This window comes from Leptodactylus fuscus, chromosome 2, assembly GCF_031893055.1.
Source record: "Leptodactylus fuscus isolate aLepFus1 chromosome 2, aLepFus1.hap2, whole genome shotgun sequence".
Classification (NCBI taxonomy): Eukaryota; Metazoa; Chordata; class Amphibia; order Anura; family Leptodactylidae; genus Leptodactylus; species Leptodactylus fuscus.
The window spans coordinates 59062885-59090641 of record NC_134266.1 but is presented as its reverse complement, the minus strand read 5'-3'; the positions used below and the strand labels follow the sequence as shown (position 1 = coordinate 59090641).

The 27757-nt window shown below is 40.0% G+C and overlaps 1 protein-coding gene across 5 annotated transcripts in view; it reads right to left on the bottom strand.

The window, feature by feature from the left end:
• The window catches only part of CNKSR2 (connector enhancer of kinase suppressor of Ras 2), a 269014-nt gene that overhangs the window by 123839 nt on the left and 117418 nt on the right, over window positions 1-27757 (bottom strand). For 3 of the 5 annotated variants that reach the window (XM_075263811.1, XM_075263812.1, XM_075263815.1), the window contains 2 exons: window positions 17446-17592; window positions 15976-16020 (listed from right to left, as the gene is read on the bottom strand). The exons of the other annotated variants lie outside the window; for them this stretch is intronic. In XM_075263811.1, coding sequence (XP_075119912.1) covers window positions 15976-16020; window positions 17446-17592 — 192 coding nt within the window. The remainder of the gene's footprint in view (window positions 1-15975; window positions 16021-17445; window positions 17593-27757) is intronic. 5 annotated transcript variants of the gene reach the window in all.

Below are 27757 nucleotides of genomic sequence, written 5' to 3'. Positions count from 1 at the left end.
CAGCTAAGATAGTGACAATAACAAGCCAGAGCAATTGTCACATTTCTCATGAGATTCTAAAGGTGATTACAAGTCAGGAAAAACCGAAGACCATTCCAGCTGAAAAGCGGATTGAATAAGCTACTCCTCTATATAGATGCATCTATTTGCATCTAATCTCTGTCTCTTATTGTAAGGGACCCTTCACGCAGTGAAGAGAAAATATAGGAGGTCTTCTGTCTCAGATTCCTCTCCACTTTTGCATCCCATAGAGCTCGCAGTGGAAAGCTGAAGGTTTACTTGTTGTTCAGCACAGACATAATGGGACTAATAAGTTGTTGTTACACACAGCAGATTCCGCAGCTGAATCAGTCACAGAATCCGCGGCAAGATCGAGCAAGATGCTATATTTTGTCAGTTCCCTGAAAAACAGAAGCATCCCTATCTGTCTCCTCTAGAAAGCAGATTGAGCCCAGAATTTGGAGCATATTTTTAGGTTGAATCCATTATATGAACCTCCATGTGAATCTACCCGAATAATGAAAACCAGGAAAAAAAAATAAATATTGTAACTGTCAAGAAGGAAAAGGTTAAAATGGATTAGTTACTAAAGTTTCTATGATGATGAGATAACACAACCTTTAACTAAAGAAATGTAATTTTACGTTATATATGTATTACACAACTATTATGTGTACAGAAAATTGCGCTAATGCACATTTCCTTTTAAGGGACACATTGCTGTGTTTTCGATTGCCATGACATAGCTGACTAAGCACAGTCTTATCTAGTCACTGCTTGTATACCATCCATTGGCATACAGAAATACAAACTTCATGTTACCCAGTGTCACCATCCTAAGACACTGCAGAAGATTAGTAAGGTGGCCCCTTTTAGGCAGAAGTCTTCTCAAGTGACTGCTAACATATACTGTAAATTCCTCATAGCAGAACATGAGAGCTGTGCGGGAGTGAAGGTAGATTTGTGAAACACCGGTTGTGTTGTGGAGCCACCATGGCTAGCACTTGTATGAAGGTCTGTTCTTGGGCATTTACTTTGACTGTAAAGGTTTGATTCTGTTCACACTTTACTTTTTCCTTCGGTCAGAGGTACATGTTAGATGAATTCCCCTTCCTATACTACTGTATATGCACACAAGGCTCTCCACAATGCTGCACCTCCCTACATTTTCCCCCTCATCTCTGTCTATCCCCAACCCGTGCTCACTGTTCACTCAATGGCTTAAGACTTACATCCTCTCTTATTAGAACCTCGGATACTTGTATAGAAGACTTCTCCCGAGTTGCACCACTTCTCTGGAATGCTCTATATCGGACAATGAGATTAACTCCCAATTTCTACAGTTTCAAATGCAAACTAAAGACACATCTTTTCAGACAGTCCTATCACAAATTGGTAATTTAAACCCTTCCGTACCGTAATTAGAATCCCTAAAATGAACACTCCTCTGTTCCCGTTCCCAGATTATCCCAGATGATTCAGGCTAATTTTATATGTCCAGGCACCATTTGCATATTAAAGGACACGACTGGTGACGGCTCATACAGTTTTAAGTTTGTGTAATGACCGTCGTAACCTCTATTACAAAATTGTCTGACCACTGTATAAGCAATGCTACCTCCGATACCACCCCTGCTACCTCTGATGTCACTCCCTCTACCCCATAGATTGTAAGCTCTTGTGAACAGGGCCCTCAGTCTCATTGTGTGAAGTGACTATTTCTTTATAATGTATCTTTTAGTCTGTACTTGACCCTACAAATTGTACAGTGCTGCGGAATATGTTGGCGCTATATAAATAAAATGTATTATTATTATATACAGTATGGAGCAATATTTATTAAAAAAGATCAATTCTATTTATCAACTACCAACACCGGACCTATAAAAGCGCTGGTGATGTAATGCTATCACTACAGTTATAACTCAAGTGTCTGCTTACCGTCACCTTCAAAAGCATAAACTGCAAGCAATAAATACAAGTATAAATACTGTTATTTCCTCAAGTTATATCGATTAATAAATGGGGCAAATTGCTTTCATTGTAATTTACTGGTGAAATTATTTGCTGGAAAAAGATATGTTGGTATATATGGATTTTTTTTACAGTTCCTAGAGCAGAGCATGCTGTAAATGGAAATGCTAAATTGCAGAAAAGGTTGGAAGTGAGTTATTCACATACAAGGGTTTGCTTTCACCATTACATCTTCTGTTATACAATGTGCCCAGTTCTGTACACTAAAAAAAAAATTAGTTTAGAAACAATTTAGCTCAATTTCATTAGGTATTGTGATTTGTAACTACAGCTTAGCTACAGCGCCTCCAGGGAATCTGTGGTAGTCTGAGACATACCCTCACCTCAGGCTGCTATTTCTCTCCCTCCACCTGCACTTTATTAACTTTGCAATGAAACAAAACTTATATATGGAAAAAATGCAAATTTTGACAAGGAATTTGGTGCCAAATCTGTAGTCGGTGGTGGATTTTTTTTCTATACCCTAATAGTATATCCACAAACAATTATAATTGCTTCTTTGGTGCAGGAAAGTGGACTTGACTTGAGCTGCAGTTCATATGTTCCTCTTGTGCACTGTCAATATCTTTTCCCTCACACTGCACTCCACTGCATGCTCAAGAATACAGATGATCGAGATCCTTTCAAATCAGATTCAACCCAAATTTCCACAAGGTTCAGGCACGACCCAAGCTCAAAGCTTTTAGGGTTCACCACCCACCAATATTATATGCTATTATTAGACCCCAGAGTATAATAAATGGCAGCCTAGGAGAGGTTTGAAACTCTAACCCCACACCTCTAAAAGTTTGTGATGAATAAGTTTTACTCAACAAGAATTGGATGGACAACCAACAAATATTTTTCAAGGCAAATCCAGACTCATCAACAAGTCTCCACCCTCTTGTACATTTTGTACGGTGCTTCCTTCACTACTAAACTACTCACATTTGTTCCCAGTTAATTCCTTTTCCGTCCTTTGCAGTGTCATGTTAATTCCTTAACTCCTAGTACTGGAACTGAGCATGCTCGACCAGCTAGTTGAAGATGAACTATAGGTTATAATACTAGGCAACAAACTATAAACATCATACATGTGATCCAATGGTGGTGAGTGATAATGTGGACTATTGAATTGACTTAATTACTTTACATTGAAGAAGATTTTCACTAAAAGGTGTAAAACTTTGTATACTGGAATACACCCTAGAAGTAGTTTTTCCAGCCTTAAATTGATTTTTCATACCGATGACCTATCCACAGGAACAAATCATCAGTATGTGATCTATGGGGGTCTGGCATCTTGGCTCCACAAAGATCAACTGTTTTGGTATCGTCCGGGTGCCAGAAGCTGCTCAAGCTATAAGGGCTAGTTCACACGGGGCCAAAGGGGTGGATTTTGACAGCGGAATCCATGTCATAATCCGCCCCTTTACAATGCTGGTCTATGGAGACCACTAGCGTTCTTTTTTCTGCTATCGGCAACTGCCGATAGCGGGAAAAAATGAAGCGAGCTGCCCTTTCTTCAGGTGGAAGCTGCGACTCGCCTGGCAGCCGCAACCTCCAGCGTCGGCTCATTCATTTGAGCCGACTATCTTATGGACAGGTCATCAGTGTACAAAGTCAATTTGGGTCTGGAAACCCCCTTTAAATAATAAGTCTGTAGAATGAAATTACATTATCTGTAAGGGATTGTTTAAAAGAAAAATAACCTCTCGTGAACGATCAGCTTGATATATTAAAGTGAAGCATACAACATATTACAGAGCTGTCATAGGCACCAAAGGCTGTAAGATTCCTCAAGATAGCGAGGATTTCAGTATGATTTATAAACAACCTCCCACTGCTATATGATAAATTATTCGCTGCTCCATACTTTACACTTCATTTAATTTACACATGGCTCTATTTTATTCTGAAATGCATTATTATATATGCAGTGTAGTTTAAAGTGAATATCAAAGAGGGAGATCCCGAACTTCAAAGGGGGAAGACATGGATAATACATGGCAGAGCGAGAACCAAGAATCTTTTCATTTCCTACGGCGTGGCTAGAAGTATGAGTAATCGTACAGGGGCATGGCAGTGAGTTACCACAAATCATCTTCATTGGAGATACAAATCGCATGAATAGAAGTTCACTAGCTGCAAAAAATTAGATCAAAGTAGGGGTCATAGGACCCCCAGCAATCATGAGAATGGGGGTTCCCCAAGTCCCCTGAGTAAATCAAGTGATATGCACATGCATGGATGCTGCGCCAGTCACTTCTACGGAACTGATGGATGGTGTATTCTTTCATCCGCCTCCCATTCACACAGGGGACACAGAAATCAAGCACTTCATTCTCCCCTTCCCTGTCATGTAGAGGATGATATATAGGGACAACCCATTTAAAAGGAGTCTACCTCCTATCTTAAACATATTGAACTGGCCCTACTTGGTTATAAAGCAGGATACACGGAAAAATGTAATTTAATTTTAATTCATTTAAATTTATTAACCCTTAGGAGAGCAGACATTTTTCATTTTTGGGTAAAATGCTATGTTAGCTTTATTCTTCAGGTCAGTACAATCACGGTGACACCAAATTTAGACAGTTATTTATGTTTTAATAACTTTACAAAAATCCTAAATTATGAAGAAAAAAAAATTCTTTGAATCTCCATAATCTGACCCCTGTATTTTTTTTTTTATATATATTTCAGTGTACGGCGCTGTGTAAGGTGTCTTTTTTGTGGGACAATATGTAGTTTTTATTGGTACCAGGATGGGGAATTTATGTGGTTTTGATCACTTTTTATTCCATTTTTTTTAGGGAGGTAATTTGGCGAAAAAACGCCAAATCAGCCATTTTGGTTATTTTTCCTTTTACAGCGTTTACCGTATGGGACAACTGTTTTTATAATTTGATAGTTTGGGCGTTTTTGGACTTGAGGGACGCTCAATGTGCTTTTTATATTTATATGTGATCTAGGGAAATGGGGATAATTTAAACTTCAGGTTTTTTTCTTACTTTTTTTAATATTTGGAAAGGCTTTTTTTCCTTTTGTTTTAGCTTTCTCCCCCCCCCCCTCCATCCCCAGGGGCTTCAACATGTGATTTTCAGTAGTTACAATACTATGGCAGCGCCATATCCAAGCTTCCATGGTAATGGGACACCTTGCGTTTGACCACGGTATCTGATTGGTTAAATGCCCGTGAATAGAGTAATCTCTGATCACGGGCAGTGCTGCTGGGTCCCTGCTGTAGGAAACAGCGCAGATCCGGCATCTAGTGAGGTTGTGCTGTTTCAGAGTGGTCGCCATGTTTTTTCACGTGGACCAGGACATACAGTCCTATGAAAAAGTTTGGGCACCCCTATTAATCTTAATCATTTTTAGTTCTAAATATTTTGGTGTTTGCAACAGCCATTTCAGTTTGATATATCTAATAACTGATGGACACTAATATTTCAGGATTGAAATGAGGTTTATTGTACTAACAGAAAATGCACAATATGCATTAAACCAAAATTTGACCGGTGCAAAAATATGGGCACCTCAACAGAAAAGTGACATTAATATTTAGTACATCCTCCTTTTGCAAAGATAACAGCCTCTAGTCGCTTCCTGTAGCTTTTAATCAGTTCCTGGATCCTGGATGAAGGTATTTTGGACCATTTCTTTCTACAAAACAATTCAAGTTCAGTTAAGTTTGATGGTCGCCGAACATGGACAGGCCGCTCTCAAATGATCTGAAAACAAAGATTGTTCAACATAGTTGTTCAGGGGAAGGATACAAAACGTTGTCTCAGAGATTTAACCTGTCAGTTTCCACTGTGAGGAACATAGTAAGGAAATGGAAGACCACAGGGACAGTTCTTGTTAAGCCCAGAAGTGGCAGGCCAAGAAAAATATCAGAAAGGCAGAGAAGAAGAATAGTGAGAACAGTCAAGGACAATCCACAGACCACCTCCAAAGAGCTGCAGCATCATCTTGCTGCAGATGGTGTCACTGTGCATCGGTCAACTATACAGCGCACTTTGCACAAATAGAAGCTGTATGGGAGAGTGATGAGAAAGAAGCCGTTTCTGCACGTACGCCACAAATAGAGTTGCCTGAGGTATGAAAAAGCACATTTGGACAAGGCAGCTTCATTTTGGAAACAAAAATTGAGTTGTTTGGTTATAAAAAAAGGCGTTATGCATGGCGTCCAAAAAGAAACAGCATTCCAAGAAAAACACATGCTACCCACTGTAAAATTTGGTGGAGGTTCCATCATGCTTTGGGGCTGTGTGGCCAATGCCGGCATCGGGAATCTTGTTAAAGTTGAGAGTCGCATGGATTCCACTCGGTATCAGCAGATTCTTGAGAATAATGTTCAAGAATCAGTGACGAAGTTGAAGTTACGCCGGGGATGGATATTTCAGCAAGACAATGATCCAAAACACCGCTCCAAATCCTCAGGCATTCATGCAGAGGAACAATGACAATGTTCTGGAATGGCCATCCCAGTCCCCAGACCTGAATATCATTGAACATCTGTGGGATGATTTGAAGCGGGCTGTCCATGCTCGGCGACCATCTAACTTAACTGAACTTGAATTGTTTGTCCAAAATACCTTTATCCAGGATCCAGGAACTGATTAAAAGCTACAGGAAGCGACTAGAGGCTGTTATCTTTGCAAAAGGAGGATCTACTAAATATTAATGTCACTTTTCTGTTGAGGTGCCCATACTTTTGCACCGGTCAAATTTTGGTTTAATGCATATTGCACATTTTCTGTTAGTACAATAAACCTCATTTCAATCCTGAAATATTACTGTGTCCATCAGTTATTAGATATATCAAACTGAAATGGCTGTTGCAAATACCAAAATATTTAGAACTAAAAATGATTAAGATTAATAGGGGTGCCCAAACTTTTTCATAGGACTGTAACTGTACATCCTGGAGCACCTAAGGGTTAAGCTTGCAGGCTTATGAGATGTGTGGCCAAATACATTTGAAGAAATATGCTAACTAGGTCTTTGTTGTACTCAGCGTGTACAACTCAATTCCCAAAGCATCACTCCAGCGATTCTCACCCCTCCTGTTCCATGCTAGCATCGCTCTGTGCAGTGGAAATTGATCCTCACAATGGTTGTATCCTGACTTAAAAAACAGAAAATTAAGTACACATCATTTCTCTACTTCTCCTAGGAGTGATAAAGTGATCAAATTCAACTGCATGGAGCATTGCTTACACAGGACCGGAGGGGTGAGAACAACTGGAGTGACACTCAAGATGCTGAGATGTTCTTGCTGGGTGCACCAAAGCCCAACTGCTATATTTCCTCCAAAACACTTTGCAGCAAATCTTGTAAAACTACAAGCTTAACAAAAATATATCCCTTTTCAGTGTATTCTGCTCTATAAGCTGAAGGGGCCAGTTTTATAGGCTTAGGATAGGTGGTAGATGTCCTCCTTACTGACAACGAGCAAAAGTAGCTTCATATACTATAGAATATTATGTGTCTATGGCTGACTCCAACACTTTCTTACTTATATAAGATATGATATGCATAGTTTTACATAATAAAAAATGGATTTATTATTCAGTCTAATTAAATATATGGTTGGAAGACTTTTTTCCATGCACACAAGTGTATCTCAGCTCTCTGCATGAGTTGCATATTTAAAACTAAAGAAAAGTTCGGATCCTGAAAGCCTTTTCCAAATCTCTTAAAACAGAAATTATGGCTAGGTAATTAATCGAAAAATAACCGAAATGTGATTTTGTTCACGTCTGTTATTTTGGTTCCATTATCACAATATTTGCAATGTTCACCTGGTGGTTCTGTTCAGACTGTCTGAATCAGAAGTGTTGGTATTATATTTTGGGGTCTCTTCAGCCCTCTCCTGGGCTCCAGGACAACTCTCTGCTGTCTTCAGATCTTCCAGCTGAAGTCAGGGACCACAGCAGGTCACGTGGCATTGTGATACACAGACGCAAGTGTAACAATGCTGTGTGACCCATGTGACTCTAATCACAAACCTGAGCAGTCCCTGACATTAGCAAGAAGACCCAAAGACAGTAAGGAAATGCCCAGGAGCCTATGAGAGTTGGGTAACAATGTTCGAATTTGATCACCTCCCCCAGCCTGCCAATAATCATACTCTAGAGTATAATACCAGTTCTGGCTTGACAGTGCCCAGTCCGAATAAAACTGCCAGGTGAACCTCATAAGATGAATTTCACAATGTTTGCCCAATACATACTTATACTGTAAGAGAGTCGTGGTTTAAAGTAGGCGTGGCCTAGATAATCACCATTAATCGTAGTCGAGTTGAAATGCCTCATTAAGCACAATTTTGATTTAGATCATAAATCGCCCAGCCCTAACAGAAAATGAATTGATACTACTTAAAGAAGCCCTTCCATCCCTACGGTCCTCACAGGGTGATTCATAAATGACAAATCGTGGAAGAAAGTAGGAGTGGCATTCCATTGGAAGTTAGATCTGTATTTTCTATGTGAACTAGGAAAGAAGGTTAAATAGCTTCCTGTTCACAGTAAGTGGAGAATCACGTAGGATGTAAGAAAAGAAGAACTGATCCGTATAGATTTCAATAGAGTACTTTGGCCATGATAGAAATCTCATATTTAGCTCCAGCATCACACTAAATCTGTGCTACTCTTGTCTCTCCCACACTTTGTTCAACCTCTCTCCACTCTCCATAGACTTCTATAGACAGCTATAGAATGATTTTTATAGTAAAAGGCAGCAGTCTGATTAGAGCAGAGAGAAGCAATAACATAAGATATATTCTAAAATGGATTATAATCACCTGTACTATTGATTTATGTAATAACTTGTTGAATATTATTATTATTATAAACATACTTTGTAAAAAGTTCCAATTTCCATAATGGAACAATAATAAATATCCATTTTCCTGCAGCTTACTTGTCAGCTTTGCTGTACAGATTGAGTCAGAATAATGATCTAAATATTATTAAAATTTAAAAGGGTTGTCCAGGAATAGGAATAACCCCTATGGAGGCTGGGGGAGTTTTAAAATAAAAGCATACTCACCTGTCCTCAACACTCCATTGTCCACCGTCAGTGTCTTTTTCATCTCATGCCAGTACATCGGTTCTGTATGTCCTCAGCCACATGTGACTGCTGGGCCCAATCACTGACTTCAGCTACCACTGACAGGGAACTGAGGACGTATGTGAGTGATGTCATCGTTAGAGATGAGCGAACACTAAAATGTCCGAGGTTCGAAATCCGATTCGCACACTGTTTGACTGTTCAAATGGATTTCGAACCCCATTATAGTTTATGGGGGGAAATGCTCGTTTCAGGGGTACGCAAAATTCGATAAAATTATACTTACCAAGTCCACAAGTGACGGTCGGGCTGGATTCTCCTTGAAGTCTTCTCCCGGCATCTTCCGGCTAGGCATCGGGGCCTAGGCAGAGCCGACTGCGCATGCGAGGTGGCTCTGCCTAGGCCGGATGCCTAGGCAGAGTGAATTCCAGCCGGAAGACGCTGCGGGGACGCTGCACGGAGAAGACTTCTAAAGGTAAGAGAAGAACCAGCATTGATTGGCAGAATGTATAGCATGGTTCGACGCTGGTTCTGCATCGAACCTCAAACTTCGAACAGCTAGTAGTGTTCGATCGAGTACGAGTATTTCGAATACCGTAGTATTCAATCAAACACCTACTCGATCGAATACTACTCATCGTCCTTCTCCAGTGACTGCTGAGGCCACTGATCAATGTCAGCTGTCACTCGATGCTTTTTTTTTTTTTTTTTTTTTTTAATACAACCCACCCTCTATATGGGTTTCTCCAGTTCCTGGAGAATCACTTTAAAAAGGAGTTTTCACAATCTTGAGTTCTTTTTATCCTGACTGCACTGATGGCTTGGGAACAGTGGGGGGATAGGGAATAAATTTCAGTGAAAAAATATCTATTAAAGGATTAAAAGAGCTTGAGTTGGTGAAAGTAGTGAAAAGTCCTCTGTAATAACTGCCCTTTCCAAATGTTTCTATTCCACAGAATTGTGTCCAATAAATGAAACTAAAATGACTTACATTTGACATAGTAACTGAATAGTCTGGGTGGTAATGTGTAGTGGGGTTTAGCAATTCTTCAGTTAAATAAAGTGAATTAAATAATAGTTCTTAATCTGGACTGTAGTTTAGTAAAAGAGGCAAAACCTTCAACTTTGGAAGTCTGAATTGACGAATATTTGGCATGGGAGAACTAAACATTTGGACATTTGGGAATGGCTCCATGTTGATGGGCTACACGAGGCTCATAATCGTTCCGTCAAATACATTAACATTTAAGTGCAGGGACCAAATATGATTACTTTTTCTGCACCCTCCATTGCATGTCCTTTTTGAATTGTGTAGCTTTAAAGCTATATATAATGTACCACTCTAAACTACTCTATACCTTATCCTATTTGCTCTTGTTTTGTTGCCAGGTGTCCATAGCCTTACATGAATAACCTTTTAATTGCAGGGCCAATTTGCTCCTGCTTCCTTTGCCCCTCTATAACCATGCCTCTACTATTATTAAAGGGGTTGTCCCATCACAAGGATCCTATCTATACTGCTTGTTAATGTGGATATAAGACTTTTCCTAAATATACTGCTTCAGCAAAACTGCTTTGTTTGTCCACTATCTTACTTTATTCAATTCTTTATGGCCACAGCCCTGACTTAGCTGCTCATGAGTCAAGTGATGTATCTGTCTGCTCTCAGGGGGGAGGGAGGAGGGGCTAAATGCAGGGAGCAAGCCTGTGTTTCTAGCTATTCCTATGTTTACACCATGTGACCTAGCTTCCTGCTATCAGATAGGGGAGAGGAGCTGCTTTCATTTCTTCTGTTCTCCCAGTTATCAGGCTAGTTAATTCAATTGTGTTCATTATGGCAGAGACAGGCAGTCTCTGTATGTAACACAAAATGGAGTTGCTGCTGCCTGTACTTCATAGTCCAAGATGGGTAGGCGGGGCTACACACGAATTTGGGGGCGGAGCTAAACGGCAGGTTGCATGTCAAACCCCGCTCACCAAATGATGCAAGAAACCAGGAAGAAAGAAGATTTTACAACAGTAAAGACTGATGAGTATGTGAGGTGGGAATACCCCTTTAATGTGGGTTGTGTACCTTTAAAGCTCTATAGTGCCCTTCTAGATTACAATATACCTAAACCAATGGTTCTTCAAAGGCGGTAATAGCATAGGGAAAAGCAGATTTGGTTTTTGAGAAATTTCCATAAGATTACATTTGCTTGAAAAAAACCAAAAAACATTTAACCCAAAAACATTCGGAATGACTGAGATAGGCTGAGGCTCCAATTGCAGAAATGCAATGTTTTTTGTTGCAGATTTTGCTGCAGTTTTTTTTTGGACAAACTCAGGAGTGGCTTGAAAAGAAATGGCAAAAATAAAGGAAGTATTTGGAAACGATGGCAATTTCCACATTGAAGAAGAAAGTCCACAGATGAAAACTCTGCAGATTTTCTGTGAAAAGCGGTGCAGGAAACACCACCTCGAGTTTCTTCCTGCAACACTTTTTGGCTGAGGCCTGCTACATGGGGCCTTAACCTTAAAGAGGATCTGTTATAGATAAGCTTGGATTTAGCAACTGATAGGTTTATCATTATACATCACATTCTCTACTGAAATACACTAAATCTTCTTGGTCCTCTCTTCATTTCCAGTCTATAGACTCATTCAGAGGACTCTGTAGACTCGTTCACTTCAAAAGAGTAAAGTTACTGAAAAGTGGCACTAACATTTCCTTAAAAAGTGTAGACTATTTACCAGAATGTCCATAAAACCCAAAACTAATTACCGTATATACTCAAGTATAAGCCAACCCGAATATAAGCCGAGGCCCCTAATTTTACCACAAAAAACAGGGAAAAAACTTATTGACTCGAGTATAAGCCTGGGGGGGGGGGGGGGGTGCAGCAGGGGGTCTGATAGGATGGGTAGCATGGTCAGAGTTTTTGGATGCAGGAGATGCTGGGTGCTGGGGAAGGGGAGCGGTGTTTTGGTTGTCTGTCTGCCCTTTCCCTGAGCTTGACGACTGTTTTTTTTTTCCCCACTTGGAATTCAGCCTGGTTGAATATAGGGTATCTGCAGTGCTCCTATTAACCCCTTCCTGACGGAAAAGGAGCACTGCAGATACCCTATATTCAGCCTGGCTGAATAGTTCCTATCGTTCTATGGGGTCCATGTGCTTTAACTGAACAGCACTTGCAGTTACGATTGTATTACGTCCGGGGGTGTCCTCATGCGGACTCCCCTGGACGGAATACATAAGCTAATGTGAACCAGGGGTCAGATGAGTATGATGGCGCTTCAGTGTGTGGTGGAGGTGACCGCTAGAGCAGCAGTGCTGTCTCCAGGGCCACCCCAAGTTATCTCTCCCTGACTCAAGTATAAGCCGAGGGGACTTTTTCAGCACGAAAACTGTGCTGAAAAGCTCGACTTATACTCGAGTATATACGGTATATCCACAACGAAAGGAAAAAGAAAGATAGACTTTAATCATATGGATTTCTGCTATGTTACTTTACTGAGAAAGTTTTATGGGATATGTACAGTATGGGTCACAACAATAAAAAAAATATAAAAAAAAGCAGATAAATCTAGCACACACTAATCCCTAAGTACTTTTTTTTCTGCAGAAAAATTCAGAGGCTCACAAGACAGCTAGAATCATTTCTTTCCTGAAGCTAGACTCTTTCTCCTGGTATTAAACAACAGACCGAACAAAGGGCTAGAGCAAATAGCGAAATATAAAAACAGAAAGGTCCCATCTGCTTGTACTCCAACTACATTAGGCTATATATTGATGGGTTTGGACAGTCATTTAGGAAATGGAAACTTAAAAAAATAACATTTTCTACTTCTGCAATATTCCGTTAGATATTCAATACACACGGTTTCATCCTATGCGTAATAAGGCTGGAAATAAGCACTCGCGAGAAGCCCCAATGGTTTATTCATGATGGATGTAGGCCTTATTAAGCTGTCCTCAGAATCTTGGTCATCAGCAATGATCAAAGCAATCAATAAGATGAACAAGTTGTGCAAAGGGTCAAGACCGTAAATTATATGAGAAACGTGCTGTTATGAGACACTCTATCCTATACTGATCAAGAGTGACCTATAGTATAATGCCAAAATAAAGACTTCAGATTAAAGGCTGCAGTAAAAGTTATGTCCAAGCAATATTTTACACCTCATTATAGATGAGATACAGACTGCAAGGACACATATACAGCAATGCAAATGAATCCATCCACACTTCGTAAATGTTAATGTTTTAACATTTAAACCGTATATATCTGCAGAAATTTTAGTTACTAGTTTTAATAAACAGCACCCACTTCCAAGGATTCTGCACTGACATTTAAACAAATTAGACAACTTCTCAATCCTATATCTATACCCATTACCTGTGACTAGATATTCAATCCATTGACTCATCATAGATTTATTAGTTTGCTGATAAATGTACAGATGTGTCCATGTGTAAATGATCTATTGGGTTAAGGACTTCAATTTTTTTTATGAAAACAGTTCAACCAAATATCACAACATGTTAAATAAGGCACAAAGTCATAAGAATTTTACATTAATAATTGCCAATGACCTCTCTCAAAATCTACTTATGTAAAAGTCTTAACAGATAGGAAATCAGGCAACCAGACCAGGGCTGGGTCTAACCAGAAAACTTATATATCTCCAACAGTAGACAGGAGAATATCAAGAGTAAGCCCCCTTGTAAACGGGTTTTACCCGGATAGTACACTGACCCATTCATTTCTATGGGTCCAACATATGACTGTGAATGACATGGTCACGGGTGCAGGCCGACAGTCTGGGCCAGAAAATATGGAACAGATCCTATTCTGATCAGATATTGCGGCCCTGCGTCCATGGCTTCTATTCATTGAATGAAAGAGGTCGCGGAAGCACAATGGGTGTACGGGTACACACAGGTGACACCCTTAAGTGTCCCATACTCTGCCCATGCCGTTCATTCTCGGCAGCTGGTTAGCACAAGCTCGTGTACAACCAACTGTAGGCTGCTTTCACATGGTCAGTGATTTTCAGCAGCAATTGTAAGCCAAAACTAGGAGTGGGATGAAAATACAGAACAGGTGCAAATCTTTCCACTATGCATGATCTCTGTGTAGTCCTCCTTATTTTGGCACACAAACACTGATGAGAATCACTGACCACGTGAGAGCAGCCTTAGGCTACATTCACATCTGTGCAGAGCCTTCATTAAGAATCTCCATTGCAATATCCATCAGAAACTGCTAGATGAAAAGATCCCACAAACCCAACTTTTTTGTTTGCTGATTTCAGGTTAATCCTTTCCACCCCTCATCACTCCCCAAAAACAACAGAGGGGCCACACGGTGGCTCAGTGGTTAGCACTGCAGCCTTGCAGCGCTGGAGTCCTGGTGTTCAAATCCCACCAAGGGCAAAAAACCATCTGAAGGAGTTTGTATGTTCTCCCCGTGTTTACATGGATTTCCATCCCATATTCCGAAAAAAAGACATACTGATAGAGAAAAATGTACATTGTGAGCTCTATGTGGGGCTCATAATCTACATTTTAAAAAAAACAAAAAAAACAACAGACATCATTACAGTCAATGGGGTTCCCTGGGATCCGTTTGGATTATTTCTGGGATTCATCGCTGTCCATTTTTCCATTCTATTATTCCTGAGACAGACCAGAAGAATGGATAGGACAGCGCATATGTGAACACAGAGTTAATCAACAGAATTTGTACAAAACATGTATGGAAGAAAACGGAGTCTACTGAATAAGTGACCTAGGCAACAAGTTGACCTTATTTTTTATTTTTTGTTTTGCATTCTTTTCTTCTTTTTTCACTTTTCTGTTTCTCCATTGAATGAACTGACCAAAGCAGAGATTATTACGTTGTTATACTTTGTGCAGTATGTGACTTTTTGCTTTATCTTTACACTTTTGGCTGCTTTTTGTTTGATGCTTAATGTAATTGTAAACACAGGGAAACATAAAAATATCCAAATATTGTTCTTGCAAACTTTTTGTATGTGGTAAGCAAAACCTGTTTTAGAACAAGCCCCACCAACTGCTGGAATATTAAACATTGTGTATTCTCCCATAGTGACAAAGCCTTGGATTAAGATTACCTACAATCTATAGGTCCTATTGGTTATCACCCAGCAGGGTACACATAATATGGACAGAAAGACACAGCCAAACATGGCCCAAGCAGTACAATATGCAGAGCATGCCATACAAGATCTGCATTAAGGATCATCCATCTGCTGTTGCACATCAAGGGTATAAACTTGCCCATTATATGCCCCCCAAAATGGCTACCAATATAATTGATTTATTCATTCTGTAAACAATTGTAATAAGGGCTCCAGCAATAATGTACACTTCAAATAGCTATTCCTCCTCCTCTATACACTTGCAAGGTTGGAGAAGAGAGAAAAAATCTGGTAGACCTCTGTAGTGACATCTAATCTCTACTGAGAGCACAAAGATCCTTCCGTCTGCCGACATTTCCTCGGGAAGCCCCTATCCACATTAGATTGATAGTTGATTTTGCCACAATCGGCAGAGTTGCCCACAATTAATCTAATATGACTGTCCATCTTTTGAGTTTCAGTACAGGTTTTAGACAAAGACGGCACATTTGTCTATCGGGTTTCTGTTACCAAGATGAAATAAGACAAGATTAACAGACGTATCAGTTCTTAATGGAAATCCTAAAATATCAAACTGTTCACCCTAATAAAAGTCATACAACATTACATAAAAAAACAATACGGAAATAATCATGGCTATGGAAAAATAGAATTGTCCTCTCTCTCTCTCCCAAAACGAAGGAGAAAATACTAATACCATAAATACTAAAAATCTAGTAACATAAAAGTGCTTACTGATATACGTGTCCAGGAATAAGTTTTCATTTCATCATCATACCACTAAAAAAATAAGATGACACTTATTATCATTCAATTTTAATATCGACAAAATATGCAGCAGAAGCGTCAGCCATTATATCAGTCTAGGAAGTAATGAAAGGGTGGATGGCAGCAATATTAATGAGATCTTCTCAAGCAGCAGGACTATCCATTGCCCCAGCATGCCACAATGTTCTATGACAGACAAAATGCAGCTTAGAAGTCATCTACGGCAGCAGGAAACCCATAAAAAAAAACATCACAGGATTTCTAAAAAATTCATTCCGCCCCCACCCAGCCCGCCATCATATAGAATGGTCAGTGAGAAGCACAAGCAAAGACACGCATGCTCATTTCCAGTATAGACTATGCTAGCAAGAAATTGGATTGGTTTATATTATGGTACAATGAACCCATTAATGGCCAAGCAGTGAACAAGAGCACATCTACTGCACAACAAGCCTTGCTCAATGTATGCCGCTTGAATGAATCACATTAAAAAGGATACCTATATACACTAAATTAAGAGGGGAATATCCAATTCAGATCAACCTCAAACACTCGTGATGTTGCCATTTTCCATTATACTTTAAAAATGTTTTCCAATATGCAATAATCGCATAGAAAATGATGACTTATTTACATGGATTATAATTGTCATGTTGGTAAGTAATGGACCATCACAAGTCCTATGCAAAATACCTACAGGAAGATTCCAGGGTATAACATATAGAATGTTATGTGTAGTGCAGGGGGGGGGGGGGCTCCTGGAAGATCCACATAACATGAGATGGTACTGTAGAAGACATGTCCCCCTAGGGTCTTGTACTAGACATGCCTCATTCACACAACCGAGCTGAGACTTGGCTGTATATTTAGCAGCATCCATGTAACACCCCAATTTTTTAATGGACCCTTTCACTTCAGTGGGTGAATCAGGTCCACGAAAAGGGTCCCAATTGTCCGAATCATGAAAAAAATAGAACATTTTCCAGTTTTTCATGGATCTTGGGTGTGAGGTGGTTGGTACTTGGTCATGTGAATAAGCCATAACAAAGTATATCAAAACTTTATGGAGTATTCCTTTAAGGGCGGTGTTCATTATTTCCTCACATACCCTCAACTTGTCATAATTTTAACAAAAATGTGACCTGTTGGGGGTACATGAAGTAATATATAATGCAAAGGTTAGTAATCTGTTCTCTAGGCATCAACCACTACCTCCGAAGAAACCTGAAGAACCACATCTTCTATATAGTAATCTTAGTATAAAATGGATACTTATTTACAACTTGATAACTCTGCAGAAAATGATCCTAACATAAAAGTCTTGAAATTTTGGTCCCCGCTTATATTTAGGGTACAGTTTCCCTTTAAAGCATTCCAAAAATGTTTTAATCTGTGGCTAAGATGATGGCGAATGACTTATGATTCAGCTTTAGTTACCTGCAGAGCTAGGGGTTTCCATCTCATATTTTTCAGTAAAGCTGGTGCTGAGGTAAGCATGCTCTGAGGTCGCTTTTTCAAAGTTAAGATAACACCACTCGGGTCCTCTCGTAGTGCATTCACCAAATTTTTCAACTGCCACCCCACCTGGTAACCAGCAAAATTATTACAATATAATTGAGGTACAGTACTGATCCCAATTACATGAAAGTTGATAAAGCTAGACATGATGGAAGATTTCGGCAACTGTACAGTACCTACAATATAAACTGACACTGAAATGTATCCTTCAACGTCAAAGCCCAAAAGAAAACCCTTGTTGGCAATAACCGTCAATATAAGACATACAGTATTACTCATTCGATTTCACATCTACAGCCATAAGTTTTGTTCTACCGTTGTTAGTCAAAAGGAGCAATAGAATGACTATATATATATATATATATATATATATATATATATATATATATATATATGTGTGTGTGTGTTTATTATTTTATCTATGTATTCATTTAAAGAGCACTTGCCACCAGGTCTGAAAAGCCCAAACATGTACATCATATGATGCTCTCACCCCGATACAATACGATTAGGGTTGAGCGATCGGGATCGGAAAAGATCGGATTCCGATCATCGATCGAGTAAATTTCACGATCGCGATCGGAATTCCGACCCGATCTTTTCCAGCGGGATCGAGATCGGAGATTATCTCAAGATCGGCTCAACCCCAAAAGTGACTTTTCCCATAGAGAAGCATTGACTAGGGTTGAGGATCGGGATCGGAAAAGATCGGATTCCGATCGGCGATCGAGCAAATTTCACGATCGAGATCGGCTGGAAAATGATTGGAAATCGGATTTTAAAATCGATCTTGAAATCTCAAGATCGGCTCAACCCTAAATACGATACAACACTTTATTGGTTTATCGAAATCAGTTCCGTCATTCCACAGATATAAGCCCTTTTACTGCTAGGGCAAATTAATGTATACTGGCCAAATAGGTAACAATGTGGTTTCTCTGGGGGTAAGATCTCTGTGTGCTGGATGTCATGCACCGCCCACTTGACTGGCATATACTAATTTGCATCATGACTTAAAGGGCTTATATCTTTGGAATGACCGAAGAAATTTGGATAAATCAAAATTCTCAGTGTGACAGCACCTATCAGATTATGTAACATTATCTGCTTCTCTCTAATGTAAGGATTACTGCATTTTTCCTTAACATGCCTAAGATTTCGCTTCAAGTCTTGATCTTGTTTTCCTTCTTTGGACAATAGATAGAAGTAAAACTATAAAAACATCCAAAAAAACATTTTAATTTGATTAAAGCTACCAAATATCAGTAAAGGAGCACATATGACATCATCAGGTTTTGATGACAGCTGATATTGGCACTTTGGACTTCACTCCTTGTGTAGGGGAAAAAAAATATAATATGCTTTCTGATACTGTGTGTCTGTTATTGGACATAAAAAGACATTTTAATTTTTTAAGACTAACTTTGATGATCGTCCAGATACCAAAGCCACAAAACGTCTAACCACTATTGTATCAACCATAACATGTCACCTAGACGCAACACTTTTTAACATGAACATCATAACTTGCTGCAGTGTGATATTCATAAGAAAACTCACTGAAAAAAAATGGGAAAGTCAACTGTTCCCTTAACTTGTGACATGTGGCACAAACCAATACAACAGTGTTTAAGGGAGCAATGATCCAGGAATATTTGTATCTTTAATGCCATTTTTTGGAACAAAATCTACTACTATGGGCTTTGGAAAGGAAGTTCTGCTTTTGTGCCACTGAGCTATGGGATGATATCATCGCTCAATATGGTTTAATTCCTGTGCCAGGGAATACGATACAAAACTGTAGCATTAATGTATTACAAGAGAACTACACAGTGACCCTGAAAACCTACATACAGTATCAATGGCAGATGAAAAGAAACACAGAAAGGATAATGTGGAAAATCACCTGCCAAATAGCAATTCTACCTCAGAATCAATAAAAGCAGCAAAAAAAAAAAAAAAAAAAAATAGACCTACAGTTTTTAGAAATTCTAATCGTAAAATTTTTCGGTTTAAATCTTCATTTTCCATTTATGTTCTAAAACAGAATTAGGCTGTATTCACACAGAGTAACGCCAGCCGTTTTTTGTGTGCTTTTTGCACATAGCGCCGCGTTAACGCCGCGCTATTTAGCGGTGGCGTTGCCCGGCTTTAACGCGGCGTATACGCGGCGCTACGCGGCGTTAACGCGACGCTATGTGCAAAAAGCACACAAAAAACGGCTGGCGTTACTCTGTGTGAATACAGCCTTATTGTTATCCTCACTAATTCCCTTCAGCCAACCCTTGCTTGAACTTGATGGACATTTGCTTTTTTTTTTTTTTTTTTTTTTACCATACTATGTAACTGTATGTTCACCAATATTTCCTAGACTGCAGATTGGAATCTTTATCTAGGTAAGGTAATAATTCTGCAGAGATTACTTTGTTGAGTTTGCCTCAAGTGAGTGCAGCATTATGAAAGTGTAGAGAGACAAAAGTGTTTAGTTTTAAAAACAGAAGTAGTTTGTGAGCTGTCAATACATGTAGGAGATATTTGGTAGGTCCATGTTATACTAAGTAAGAGCTCGTTCACATCTGCGCCCGGGGTCTCCGTCATGCAGGTTTTCATTTCCTGCACGAAACTGGGCAGGAGACGGAAACCTGCAGTCATGTTGCAAGCCCATTCATTTGAATGGGTTTGAAAAGTGTCCGGCCTTGAGCGCCGGTGAGCGTTTTATGCTCTCCGCGGCGAAACCATTTTGTGTCCGGTTTAAAAAAAAACTGTTTTGCCGCGGAGAGCATAAAATGCTCACCGGCGCTCACGGCCGGACACTGTCTGACAGGTTTCCGTCTTCTGCTGGCAGAAGATGGAAACCTGATAACGGAGACCCGAATGCTGATGTGAACCCAGCGTAACAGATCCATATGATCATTCACAAAGATGTCTGGTTTGGTGCGGTGAAAATGTCTAAGTCTTGTTCTCCGTATTTTGGAAATTTAGATGTTGTCCAATTCATAAGTGGTTACCTAGTTTAAATGGTGACTATTCTAAACTACAGTCTGTAAGTTTTTACTCTTCAGTCTGAGGCTAAAAGGCTTGCTCAGCCTGCGAGTGTGGTAAAGCAGCATATTAAACCAACCAAAAAGCAGAATGAACAACTGTCGGCTTCTAGGAGATTGCAAATTGACGATCATAGATATGTAAATTTTTGCCTATCATTATAAAATTCCTTTGGTGTACATTTTAACTTAGATAGTGATGGTGGTTGGTTGGTACAATCTATTAACTGTGGGGATAGTCTGGCAACAGATGTACAGTAAAGTGTGAAGGAATACATTTCATCATGTCTAGTCCTCTGATTGTCTTCTTCTTGAGGAATCGACAACTGCCCAATGTTTGGCAGCATTTTATTCACTCATGCATGTTTACGGGAGTTACAAATCAGAACTGTTGACTGCATTAGTGTTGAGTAGAAAGCTAAGTAACTTGTATGGCTGGCTTAAGAGACTTTGCAGACATCTACAAAATATCTGGCCCTCTCCCCACTGCACTCCTGAGTCCTCACTTCCAGGTCTCTGGAGGTAGGCTGGAACCTCCACAGCATTGTGCTGGGGTTGCTGGTCTTCTCCTGAGCCAGACGGGAGACTTCTAGTTTCGGCCTAGCAGTAGGCTAGAGCCTGTTTAAGATGGGCTCTGGCTCCGGACTGCCACTGGCTATTCAGTTGAATTCAGAGTTCTGGTATTAAGCATTTCTCCTGTCCTGTGTTTTTTTTTTACCCTTTGCCTTGACCTTTGAACCTGCCACTGCCTCTTGATTTCGTACTGTGCCTGTTCCTGTTAATGACCTCGGCTTGCCTGTAGACTCTGCTCGCTGAACTCCGCTTGCTACTTCGCTACTACTACTGTTACCAACTCTCTCTGCCTGACGTCCACTTTGGATTTCCCACTATACTGCGTTGCCCTCTTGTTGACGACCCGGACCATACGACTACGATTTACTCTCTGCTGCCACCTGCTGACCACCTACCTCAGTCTTCTGGATCCCTGGACCAACTCTGCAACCCGAAAGACATTGGTAATAGATCTCAGTGTCTGCTTTACAGTGATTTGAGGTACGCTGTGTGTTTGGCGTTTTCCAATCCGTACCGCTTCGCAGTGCAGCCAAGTGCATCCCCACCATCTGGGGCTCTGATGAACATCATTGTGGGGTTGGAGTTGGTGCGGCCTGGGAGGTGTTGGACACACGGCACCATGTTAACCACTTAAATTGGTGTATCTAGTACTGGTTCTTACTTTGGTTCTGAACTGCATCTGCTGTCCTAACAATATCCCTAAATACCTATATTCCACTAACTAGCCGGTCCAACAGCAACCACAACTAGTTAAGAAATTCACTTCAAAGAACATAAAAACAAACCCTGCAGAAAATGTAATGATCTAGTAAAGTAGACTTATCTATGAGCGCTTGCGGAAGTCTTCAAAGTCATTATTGCAAATGAACTTTTGACCGTAAATGAAAACATCAATAAACTCATCTTATTCTATTACAACTTGTCTTTTAGTTTTGCACAGTCATCACAAGATTTTGGCGTGAAATGGTTGACTTAATGAGCAAACCAATAAATCTCTGTTTAAATTCAGACACACTTATTTTCTCAGATCTCAAGCAATTGTCAACTTCATGAAACATTTAGTAGTATGCTCAATCATGAATTCATGTAAGATCTACTGGAAAAAGTCAAAGCAAACTGTACATGTTAATTCAAAATCCTTTAATAAAAATATAGTAATCTCTATTACTTATATAATTAATTCATGAGTCACCAGTAGAGCAAAAGAAATGTGGAAGACTTGACCATTGCCACCAATCTAAATCCAAACTTTTGGTAAAGTTGCTTCCCACCGTAAAAATCTCAAAACATAAGTAAATATTAGAAATACAACATTGAACAGTTCTAAATTAGTATACTGTAAGTATTTGGACACCCATGCAAATGTGGTCATGATGTACGTCACACATTCCGCCATTAAATAAGAAACAGCATTGGCATTAGTCGCATGCCAAGAAGTGCAGAGTTGTCCGATTTTGAGAAAGGGGTATTTGTGGGGTATCACAGAAATGGTCGATCCTTAAGGGACATAGCAAGCGAACTGAATTACCTAAAATCGACAGTGGCCTATGTGATTACAAAGTGGAAGCTGAACGGTGATTATTGGAATGTGCCCTGAGTCGACAGACCCCCGAAACTGGGAGATAGAGACCGACGAGTGTTGACCAGAGAAACCGCACCCAACCGATGGCTCACATACACCAGGAGTTTCACCAGGCATCCGGGAGTATTGTGTCGCTCAATCCCATCCATAAGGAAGCATCTTCTGGGGTCTACCAACTATTCAATATGAAGAAATGTTGTTTTTCTATTCTATCACAGGTGTCCAAATACTTATTGTAGACAGTGTATTCTCTCTATCTCACATTGGTCCTCTGGTTAAGTCATCTGCCTGCAAGTTTGCATCTGATGTCTGGCACCTTGTTCCACAGATGCAAGAGTAGGCTCTGGTGAAAACCTTGGGCTAGCCTAAAACTCTATTACCCATAAGGATGTCTTATTATAAAGAGCAGTTTTCCAGGAAGTATCATCTGAGAGAACATCTTAACATTTATTTTGCCATTATATCTATTTCTGATAATGTGAAAATGGCTGCTATCTTTCCAAAAACCTTGCACAAATAAATAATATAAACTCATGTAGAGGAAGTAAAAGACCAGTCTGTTCACGGCAGGCACATTTCACCAATAGATTTAAAAAATCTATCTGACCAAGACTGGCTCAGACAGATCCCTGGATCAACCATTTACAGGGATACTGGTAATTCTGTAGATTGTGGTTTACAAGGTATTGTGGTTTACCGGTTTATAAAGCTAGACACACTTTTCTCCAATAACAAATTTTGCAAGATCTTGTACCATAAATGTACCGTATAGGGTACACACTACACACTACTGTTCACACTACAGTTATTGGGTCCTGTTTCTTTCAGCATCATAGAATGAGAGAAAGAGACATTAAAGATAGGAGATTACCAGACACAGACCGAGCCCTCTCCTTCTGTGTCTGTACTTATTGACAATAATAATAATATACATGCTGGAAAGCTTCTATCATGGTGAATGCAGACAGACACCAGATGTAGGGGGCTCCGTCTGCATCTTTCCTTTAGTGTCCGTTGCTCTCATCCTGTGATCACATCATCACCAATCTTCGGCTCCGTTCCACGGAGTAAAGCGGCGGTCATTTAGACACGTAAACACGTGTCAGAGCGAGGCGCTTCAAAACAGATCCCATTGACTTCAATGGGTGCCGGCTTACGTGCGCTACACATTGAAATCAATGGGTTATAAAGCCTCCCATTGATTTCAATGTGTAGCGCACGTAAGTCGGCACCCATTGAAATCAATGGGATCTGTTTTGAAGCGCCGCACTCTGACACTTGTTTACATGTCTAAATGAGCGATGCGTTACTCCGTGGGAACGAAGCCTTAGTGAATGTGTCCTCAACAGGCCGTTCCTTTGCGAACACAAATGAGAAGAATGCATTTTATATCTCTGTATTACAATGACACCTGTAGCCAAATTACCCATAATGGGACCAATATATTTCAGTGGAAGACTTTTTACTATTGGCGTATAGTATTTGAAAACATTTTGGGGATTTGTTTTACTCTTCTGTGCAATTTGCTTCTCATTTTCTACTTAAGATAGTGTGATTGCCTTCTAGCAGTTTTTATAGTCTACATTACGAGCCATAAAAGCAGATTCTGTACCTTCAGACTTCTCTTTTCTTATTTTCATGCTCAATCTTGTACATTTTTTTTTTTACCTTTGCTATAAGCCACATAGGCCTTAGTATTTATTTTTTTTACACTTGCTTCCCATAGGAATACAAAGAGATGCCCTGGAGAGACGCCCTAAGTAAAGGAAAATCTGACTTCTAAAAATTTTATGTTTTAATTCTGCTAACAGATTTCTCTTCCTTCCATCTGGAAGTAAAAGTGATGACATAATGATGAATAATTGCACAGCTTTCCTTTATTACTACATTAGAAATAAAATCTGCAAGGTTAATGTTAAATGTTTGATCTCGCGCAGTCCCAATTCTAGTTGGATTCTGAAGTCCAGGTAATTATTCTATGGTAGACTGAGATTTCTTCCCTTGGTCATACTAGTAAATTATTTATTCATTCAATATTGGGATATTTCAAATTTCCTAAAATTATTATTACCTTTCCCTTTTGCGCAGCCTGTTCCATTTTCTACACCCATCAGATGCAACACCCATGCTGACTCCACTGCATTACTCACTTCATCTATCATATCGGCTTTCATATTAACTTTAATATCATTTAGTACAAAATATTCAACCCAACTTTTATTCACCCCCTCTCCTAAATAGATTACAACCCTGAGTTTTAACTGCCCAGGCCTGTGTCATAGTCTTCAACTACCAAGAGCTCTAGTTTCCTTACCAGACATCTTACGTTTTAGTAATAATGATACGTCACTCGGAGGTCACAAGTGGTGGTCAGAGAGAATTATTCATCCATACATTAAATAAAGCAAGTGGCCGGGCACTCAATTGGTTGCTCAAATGCTTCAGTTTTATTACATCTGTATTGTTAAAGATGAAACGTTTCGGTCAGTACACTCTGACCTTCATCAGTCGACGGATGTAGAAAGAAATCATGGTTCTAAGGTGAGAAGCAATCATTTGCAGCCACAAGTTGCCTCTCATCCTATAAGGGGGCGTTCACACTTGTGCCCTTGTCCATTTGGTGTTTTTGTCCTAATCCCTGGAGAAACTGGATAGGGGATGGCTTGCCGGCAGTCAGTTTTAACACCCATTCATTTGAATGGTGTCTGTATGCAGCCTCTCTGCAGTGAAACCAGTTTTTTTGGATGGACCCAAAGTCCTGCATGTCCGAGAGGCTGCATATGGACACTGGCAGTTTGCTTTAAAAACCCATTCAAATGAATAGGTATTAAAGTTGACTGCTGGCAACTTGTCCCCTGTCCAGTTTCCCTAGGGTGTACAACGGAAACCCTTGGGCGGACAACAGACACTGGTGTGAACGCCCCAACAGAATGAACAATATACATGTATGAAGTGTTTAAGAGCAGCATAACCTGGACATCTATTAATAGGAATTTACTGTTATGACCCGGTCTCAGCAGTCTCGGCCTGTTAGGTTCAGGCGCAGAGTGTCCGGACGGCATTCAGCGCGTGAACCACCTGATGCACGGCAGGGGAGTGTTCACACCAGACATGCAGTTTCTGCTCTGGCACTTGGGCGTGGATCACGTGGTGAGTGGCCTGGTGGATCAGTGCCTGGTGTGTCTTGGCCTCTGAAGGGGTTAAGTTCTCTGCAGTGCTGAATACTTTACAGGCCATGGGCGAGGCCTTCTCCTTACTATATAAGGTTGTTGCACATGCTATCTGATGCCGGTCTTAAACGTCTGTTCCTAGTGAATGTCTGTTGTCTGAAAGCTGCTTCCATCTGCATCCTGGCCCATCCAGTTTCTTGCTCCTGTTCACACAGGACTGGTTCGCTAAGTATTGAGCTTGTATCCAGACATAGTGTTCCGGGCGCAGCGAGCCCTAGGTATTTTTCTGTTTGGAAGTTTGGAATTTTGGTAGGGGTTTTTTGTGTGTGATCCTAAGTTCTGTTTTTCTCTATCCCTTGCTTAGTTCAGTTATTCTGTGTTTCACGTTTATTCTCTTCCTATGCTTTTGTGTACTCACGTTCACCGTTAGTCCAAGTCTGGACACCTGTGGGGGGCTTGTTCTGTATCTGCCTCTCCTTCGTAAACGTGAAGCTAGACAGGGGCTCTATTTCCCTTTGCAGGTTAGCTACTTCTCCGGCTGTGCTCGTGCCCCTTCAGGCAAGTTAGTCGGGCCCACGGCTACTTCTAGTTGTGCGAGGCAGGGTGTAGGAGGATCCACACTAGAAGTCCAAACTGCTCATACTTATTATTGTTTGTTTTTATATATGTTTTTCCTGTACCGTACTGAGAAGTTATCAGTCCGGGGCCAGTCCGTGGTCAGGGATCCCGAGATCATAACATTTACTCAACCAATTTAATATATTTAATAATCTGATACATGGTAAGGGAACTTGGATTTATTGGTGGCGCTACCATAACGGCACAGATAATTAAATAAAAAGAATAACAACGCAATCAGGTTTATTGACACAATTAAGGCAAATGAAATCACTAGACATGTACAACACCCCATTTGTTTAACCAAGAAGTGTAACACGAAGTTCCTGGGCCTCTATGTAAAAGAAGTGCTACCTATAATACTGGTGTCTTCTTATATTGTAGCGAGGCCTTTGAACCCCGTACGGCTTCAGGGCCTGGTAGCAATTGCTACATCTGCACCCCCTATAGGTACGCCCCTGGTATAACATAAAGATGTATATATGTATATATATATATATATATATATATATATATATATACACACACACACACATATAAGAGATGACAAATCTACATTAGTTTTAATTAACAATGGAGAAAAAAAAATTACGACTAGACATAAAAGTAACGGAATAGCAGTAGCCATATGCTTATAATAGCAGTAAATGACCTATGAACTTGTGAAGTCTAGTCCTCTAACTTTGCCAGATCAGAAGAAGAAAGAGAACTGCTAGTACCAAACATGGCCGCTCACCATGTCTACCATTAACTAAAATGAGATATGTTGGAACCATAATTATCTAAATCTCCAGAGAACAGCTGCCATGTGTTTTATTACCCATACAACAAAAGCTTTCATTTACAGCTATATGAAAAAAATGTAAATGTACATATATACTAAAAATTACTAGTTTACATGGCAAAATACGGTTGTCTGAGTAGACAAAGTATGTCCTGTATGTCGGAGAAATATTTAATCTGCATAAAAAAGCCAATAAAACAGGTCAAGTTAATATATTGGCAATATGCTGCTAAGTACAGGCACCATGAAATCCTGATATTCTCTTTCCTTCCAATGTTTTACTATGAGGTGCTGCAGCCTTTCAGTGAAAACATTTCTTCAGAACAAGCCAGTCATGGTAAGAAGTGTCCACTAGGTGGCATCTCTCAGCTTCATTCCACTTGATTGATGGATCTCCTTCGATGTGGGCCGAGGGAGAAGCCGGTGGGTAGTCACCAGTGGATAACTTTCTCCGTTTCTGGCT